The following is a 7,661-nucleotide window of genomic DNA, read 5'->3' as shown; positions in this document are numbered from 1 at the left end:
TGGTGCCGTGTTGCTCCGGTACCAGTTCCATCGCCCCCTTGGAATCGCCCGGCTCCTGATGAGGATGGATCGCCCACTTGAAATCGCCCGGCTCCTGATGAAGATGGATCGGCCCTAACCCCTGTGTCTCCTTCTGGGCGTGTTAACAACCGTACCGATCCATAAGTGAAACCGGTTTTACTTGGTGATTGCCCTGCATCGGCCGAACTACCGAGACCGCCATTTCTTTGCACTGTCGAGGTATAATCGGCTCTACGGTGACTCTGATCGGTCACTGATTGTCCCGAAAAGATCTTTCCCAGATTGTCCATTGAGCTCGTCAAGTTGTTCAAATTCTTCACGATTGACTGCTGAACGACCGCCTGGTAGGCCAACATCCCCTTGAAGGCGTTGGACATCTGTTGCATCGCCCCGTCAAACATCTGCCGATTTTCCTGAGCTATTTCGTCTCTCATAATGGTAAAATCGGCCCTAGATAGCGACGGGCGAGTGGGTGGTATTTCTCGGGAAAATTCGTCGAAATCTTTCTCCACGTCATCGCCTTCTACGGCTTTGTTGCTTGCAGAAATCACCTCAGGTATCGTATTCTGAACCCCTTTGTTCTGTGGCTGCTTATCTCCTTTCTCCATGATGGTGATGATCTCTGGATCTGGTTGCTCTATTTCTCCGAATTTCCTTTGAAGTTTTGCTCGGCTTTGAGACCGAGTTTCCCTGTAATCGTCTGAAACAACTCCGGTTTTTGTGCTGACCATAAACTGTCCCCAGTGGAGTCGCCAAAAGATGTTCGCTAGATTTTCACCTTGCTCAAACCTTTGAATTTGTTAATGGGTAACTTTAGGTACTGATGCTTTAACCGGTGTGATTCTAGATGAGGTAAACAGGATTTGAATGACGTAACCTTAATTCAAGTGACGTAACCCGAATTCAAGTAACGTTGTTCAAATTGTGAATGACGTTGCCGCCGTTCGATTTAAAACTAACAATATTAATCTGGGAATCCTGAGATCCAAGCGAGATTAATATCAATTCTACTCCTAAACTAAGATTCAATCCGGAGATTGGGATAAAAAGCCTGAGCTTTGGTTTTTGATTAAAGATGTGTTGATAAATAATAATACAATAATACTAGCTATTTATAGGGAACAAACCCTAATAAAGAGACCTAATTCTAATGAGATTCCATCTCCTAATTAACGAAAGAAACTAAATAAAAAAGGCTAAAATAAATATAGCTCCTATTGGGCTGAAATCCCCTATGAGCCCATTCAGCTTTTTCACCAAGTTTTGGGTTTAATCACTTTCTACCCAGATCTCTGGGCCGGTGCAAACAGTATTATTGAGCATTATAAAGAAATTATTGGAAGATAAAATTCAAGAAAGGTGTTGTCAAGTATTATGGAAGATGGGAGATATGTGTCTGAGGCTGATAGAATCAAGTTGTGTTTGGAGGTTACTGATTCTGAAGTCAAAGAGGCAATGTTCAGAATTGAGTCTCACAAAGCTCCTGGAGCTGATGGATATAGCAATCTGTTTTTCAAATATAGAAGAATATGAGTTCGTATCATGACTATTATTTTTTTCAATTTTTTTCTTTTATTATTTATTTTTTAAAAATATTTATTTTTGATATTTAATAAAATAAATAACGTTGAATAAATTTATAGGTACATGATGGAGTCTGCCTTCTGATCCGATAATGTGATCTGCAAAACAGGGTAGAAGCTAACTGGACGGTGGTTGTCCTATTAACTCTCCGATGTTAAAGTCAGTATTGAGTTTAAGCATCGTTTTTGTGTATTAATGTAGTTATGTGTTTAGGCATATCTCAAACTCCTTTTATATTAGATGATAGTATACCTTATAGAGTTGTAGTAGGAAGGTGAATCCTACTTTGTACGGTTTGACCCTGATTAGAAGTGATATTCCTTATTCAAACATGAGTCCTATTTAGGAACGTCTTCCTAAATAGTCTCGTCTTCCTAAGTTAGAGGTTATCTTGCTAAGTTGGAGTTTTTATCTAAACTAGGTCGATGCCCGCGCGTTGCGCGGGTAAAACTAAATAAATTAATATTTTAATTTAAAAATTTAAAAATTTCAATTCATGTAATATCCTTTTAACTTTTAACTTGGAGCCTTTTTCAATTTAGTTATTGAATTAGTTGATAAAAGATAAAGTGTTTAATTTAATTAATTAATTTTATTTTATTTATTTAAATAAATCTAAAATCAAATATAATTTACTGGTTGGATTTAAAAAGTTACTTCATTTCTGCAACTTATATTAACTTAAAATTATTTAATTTGTTAATATAAATAATATTTTATAATATTCTAATTAAACACAAATTAAATTTAATGACTATATATAAAAAGACATTTGCATTCAACGACGAAAAAATAATGTTAATATAATATCACTCTTCTATATTTATAGCCATAAAGTTTTAAATATTCTATTAGTTTATATTTTAAATAATTACATTATAATTTAAATTTTTAAAAATATTTCATTTCTTAATTGATATTATATATAGCATGAAATAAGAGACACCAGAAAGTACTGCAAATTTCACGACGATTACGGACACGAAACGGATAGCTGCAGAGACTTGAAGGTCGAGATAGAAAGAATGATCGACACAGGCGAGCTGAGGAAATTTGTGGCCCGAAAAGAGAAGAGCAGTGACAAGGGAGAAAAAAGAAACAGAGAAGACAAGCCGAAAGAAAAGGAAGACGAGCGCCCATCCAAAATTCTGGGAACCATACACATGATTAACGGAGGAGGACATAGCAGCTCCACGATCAGGAGGAAGCAGAGGAAGGAAGTAATGAACATACGAGAAACTCACATGCCGCCAGTGATCTTCGATGTAGAAGACTATGAACACGTCAAAGCACCTCACAACGATGCTTTGGTAGTGACCACTATCATTGAAAATTGGAACATGGAGCGGATCCTTATCGACGAAGGAAGCGCAGTAAACCTCATGACAAACGCAGCATACAAAATGTTGGGAGGAACAGCGTCAAGGCTACGCCGAGTCCCAATTCCGCTATCAGGACTCGGTGGTCCCTCCATCACTCCGCTGGGAGCAGTCACCTTGGAAGTAATAATCGGCCCAGAAAGAGGAATAAACAAGAAAATCATGTCACTATTTAACATAGTGGACATGGAATTGACATATAATGCCATCCTAGGAAGACCTTTCCTCCATGATTCGGCAGCAGTAACCAGCATCAGAGCGCTGGCAATGAAGGTACCAACCGAAAAGGGAGTAGTGACGTTGAGAGGAGACCAAGGAATAGCCAAGAAGTGCTATGACGAGTCAGTGGTTGATCTCCAAGAAAACAAAACCGAAAAGAAGGAAGAATAGGAACGAAAAACGACCCATCATCGGTAACGACTTTACGTCTTACCAGATGGCGTCAAATCTATCTTTAATTTTTTGTATGCCATCTTTTTATCAATAAAAGTTCAATTTTGCTGCTATTTGATTAGCCAGACGAACCAATAAAGAAATGAAAATCAAGAACAGCCACGAACGATTAAATCAAAGATGAAAGAAGAAAAAATAAAGATCAAATTCAAGAAAGGCTAAGAGCCAAGAAAATGAGTATAAATTAACTCAAAGCAAAATCGCCGGACTAGGCGAATCGCCACAAAAGGTTAAAAACCAAGAAAATGAGTTTAAATTAACTCAAGGCAAAATCGCCGGACTAGGCGAATCGCCACAAAAGGTTAAAAACCAAGAAAATGAGTTTAAATTAACTCAAGGCAAAATCGCCGGACTAGGCGAATCGCCACCAAAGGTTAAAAACCAAGAAAATGAGTTTAAATTAACTCAAGGCAAAATCGCCGGACTAGGCGAATCGCCACCAAAGGTTAAAAACCAAGAAAATGAGTTTAAATTAACTCAAGGCAAAATCGCCGGACTAGGCGAATCGCCACCAAAGGTTAAAAGCCAAGAAAATGAGTTTAAATTAACTCAAAGCAAAATCGCCGAACCAGGCAAATCGCCACAAAAGGCTAAAAAATGAGTTTAAATTAACTCAGAAAAGGCAAATCGCCAAAAAAGAGTTTAGATTAACTCGAAACAAAAACTAAAATAAAAGAGTTTAGATTAACTCTATAAAAAGCAACGCCAAGAACAGGGTTTAGAATAACCCTCGAGGCAAGACAGGTACATAAAAATTAATATAAGGCGGATGCGCATTCCGAAGAAACACGAAGAAAATGTATTCATAAATTGCGAATTACAAAAAGCAAAATTAGTACATCAGCAAATACAATCAAAAGATAAACTACTAGACACGGTCTTTAGACATCTTGACAAGAAGATCACGAGCGATGGCTTGGGGATCCAACTCGTTAACCCCAGAAAGATCAATATCAGGATTCTGCTCTAGAAGCTTCCTCCCAATCGCAAGACGATACTCGCTTATCAAAGCAGAGTAAAAAGCTTTCGTATCTAGCAGACGGATATGAAGACTCTCAACCTCCGATCTTAGACTGTCCCTCTCCCCACCAACAAGGGAATTGATTCGAATAAGCTCCTCAATCTCTTGAGTCAAGTCATCGGTTTTCTTCTCGATCACTTTAACTTGGCGATCATTAATCGCATCCTGCGACTTAAGCTGCGCCAGAAGGGAATCATGCTCTTCCAAAGAAGCCTTCAATTTGGCCCTTTCAGACTCGGAAGTCGCCAAAAGAGAGGACAGACGCTCAACCTCCTCCTCGGCACACTGTCGACGGTCGTTCAATACCAGAACAGATTGAAGAGCCTACAAGCACCAGAAACAAACAAATAAGGAAACAATTGAATACAAACAACATATTATATTCAAGAAAGAAAGCACTTACAGAGAAACCATGAAAACAAGCCAGATCGGAAAGCTCCTGACCCGGCCTACCACAAAACCACGTAACATCATCAGGAATCGCCAAAGTCCGGATATATTCCGCTAGCACTCTAGGATTCAGCAAACTGGCAGGATCCTGACCTTCGACCCACTGCACCAAATCTGGAGCAGAAGAAGAGTCTCCAGGAAAACTCTCCCTCGATGGAGAACCATCGCCAACTCGACGCCTCTTCCTAGACGGAGAATCCGGGTCTCGACCCTGAGGAATCTCTCCCGAATCAGCAACAACCAACCCCTCTGAAGTCACACCCCCAACTCCCCCAGAAACGGTAAATGATGCTAGAGGGGGAAATGGCGACGGAACCGCCTCGTCACCTACTGGATCAGCCGAGTCATCATCATCATCATCATCTACAACAATAACCTCAGGCAACGCTATCTCGGCGGGAGCTAGGGGGATATCAACAGGAGCCCCATCCACGTCAATGTCGCCAGGAATAATGTTGGCGATAGGAACGTCAGGACCACCCATCGGAACGTCCAAATCTACTTGAAATCCGGAAAGGAAATCGTCAGAAGAAGAAGACATCCTACAAAAGAAACATTAAAAAGAACTTAAGCAAATTAATATACCTTGAACAAAAGAGTAGCAAAGATCCGCCAAGCCTCGAGGAGGATCCTCCAAAGGAAACCATCGACTCCGAAGATGACTACTACAGGAAGATATGTCAAAAGCAAGTTTTGACTCGGATAAACTTAAAGGAGACGGACAGCTCCGAACTTGATGAGAAGAAAAACCATCCGAAAAATGAAGAAAAGCAAATTTATGGTAAACAATAAAGAAACGCCTTCGCCAGCGACTGGTTAGGCAAGGAAGATAAATACGAGATCGCCCTTCCCTGCCAAGGGCGAAAACGAAGCAACCATCACACTTCCTAAAGTCTACAAAATGATATAACACTTTGAGAGAAGGGGCACAGCCCCGGAGCCTACATGCCTCCGAAAAGGCGAGCACTACTTTAATCGTACCAGGGTAAAGTTGCCCCAGAACAACCTTTAAATCCCTACACACTTCTACTAAAAATGAATGTAAAGGAAACCTAAGACCAGCAGCAAATTGCTCTTCGAAGAGAACCGCCCTACAAGAAGATCCTGGAGAATCGGACGCAGCCATATCGGCACCGGGTAATATTACCCTATAATCGAAAGGAAAGCTATACTTAAAATAGATATCTAAGACTTCATCCCTACGAAGCTTTGATCGGGTAAAAGCCATAGCAGCGCATGCATCTTCCACTCGACTAAGAGGCATCCTAGAACAGGAAATCACAAACATAAACACAGAATAAGGATCAAACAAAAAATATATTGAAGAACACATCGAAGAAAACCAAGTACAGAAAAGGAATTCCCAGAATATAAATCATGGAGAATATATACAAAGAAGAAAGCCATATTAACATCCAAACGACGAAAGAAAACATACCTGAAAAATCTGGAGGAAACAAGTCACGAAGAATCAAATAATCAAACAAAGAGCGAAAAGGAAATAGCTGCAAGAAATAAGAGTAAATTCGAAAAGTAAGTAAGAGGGAAAAGAAGAAATGCAAAGAGATTAAATACAAAAAGTTTTTGAATCATTAACCGTTGAATCATCAAATGCCGACACGTGGCAACACAGAATCTTACTGAAGAAGAAACGTCACCCACAAACATATAAAACGACTCGCCCGGAATACAAAACGACTCGCCCGTATAAAAGAACTCAGCTCCAAAAGAGCTAAAATCCATTAAGGCATAAATGCCAAACTACTTCAGCTCACTTGCGGGGGGGCTAATGATGGATACCGAATCCTATTGAAAATATAATGGAGCCGAGTTACAGGAGATCCATTCTCAGGTGATACCGGACTCCCCCTGAAGATCCAAAGATATGAAGAAAATGCCGAATCTCTTTAGATTCGGTAACATAAAGACCGAATCCCACGTGATCCGCCGAGAGCGCATCGAGTCCGGGATTCGGGTAAACGACTAAATATGGAAATATTGTCCTATTTGGACACAAACACTACATATGGAAGGATAAGCTCTACTTTAGGAAGATAAGACTATTTAGGAAGACGTTCCTAAATAGGACTCTTATCAGATTAAGGTAGATCACGACAAATCAGGAGAATCCCTACGATATTGCCGAATCCCTATAAAGTAGGATTCACTTGCCTAATACAACTCTACTAGGTATATTCGACTACTATAAAAGGAGCACGAGGTATGCCTAGAATCACAATTACATTCATATACTCAAAACGCTGCTCAAAGCTCTAGACTGACTTTAGCATCGGAGAGTTAATCGGACAACCACCGTCCGGTTAGCTTCTACCCTGTTTTGCAGGTTCACTCACCGGTTCAGAAGATAGACTCCATCAATTGGCGCCGTCTGTGGGAAAAGCTTAACCAAACTTCAAAAGAAGGAGCTTTTCTGAACTCAAATACAAATCTCATTGAAGAAGATGACTTCTGAAAGAGTAAACCTGAAAGACAAACAGCCAATGGACCCAAAAAACACTCCGGAGATAATCAACGTGACGGAAGACGGGCTTCACAACTCCCGGGAAAAAAGCAACACCGGAGGACCCTCTTTCTCAACACCTCAGTACCAAACTAATCCGATAAGGGGAAGCAACCCAATTGCTTTCAACCTAAGCACTGAAGAACAAGCACCAAATGCAGCAGCACAAGATCCACACAGCGAAATGCTAAAAAAGATACTAGAATCTGTACAGGCAAATCTTGACAGACTG

General features: G+C 40.2%; 1 protein-coding gene across 1 annotated transcript; it reads right to left on the bottom strand.

Annotated features, from left to right (window-relative positions):
• Positions 1-4,255: 4,255 nt before the first annotated feature.
• On the bottom strand, positions 4,256-5,560 carry LOC130015717 (uncharacterized). The gene is made up of 2 exons (XM_056106410.1): positions 4,862-5,560; positions 4,256-4,782 (listed from the first exon to the last, which is right to left on the bottom strand). The coding sequence occupies exons 1-2, from the start codon at positions 5,447-5,449 to the stop codon at positions 4,306-4,308; spliced, it is 1,065 nt and encodes a 354-aa protein (XP_055962385.1). The 5' UTR covers positions 5,450-5,560; the 3' UTR covers positions 4,256-4,305.
• Between the last annotated feature and the right edge of the window lie 2,101 nt (positions 5,561-7,661).

Source organism: Mercurialis annua, linkage group LG6 (assembly GCF_937616625.2).
Source record: "Mercurialis annua linkage group LG6, ddMerAnnu1.2, whole genome shotgun sequence".
NCBI classification, from domain to species: Eukaryota; Viridiplantae; Streptophyta; class Magnoliopsida; order Malpighiales; family Euphorbiaceae; genus Mercurialis; species Mercurialis annua.
This window is presented reverse-complemented; position numbering and strand designations above follow the sequence as displayed.

Bases quoted from the DNA above. Each gene is read 5' to 3' on its own strand.
- LOC130015717 (XM_056106410.1), bottom strand. From the start codon at position 5,449: ATGTCTTCTTCTTCTGACGATTTCCTTTCCGGATTTCAAGTAGATTTG. The intron at 4,783-4,861 runs GTAAGTGCTTTC...TGGTGCTTGTAG, and splicing joins CTTGTTTTCATGGTTTCTCT to GCTCTTCAATCTGTTCTGGT.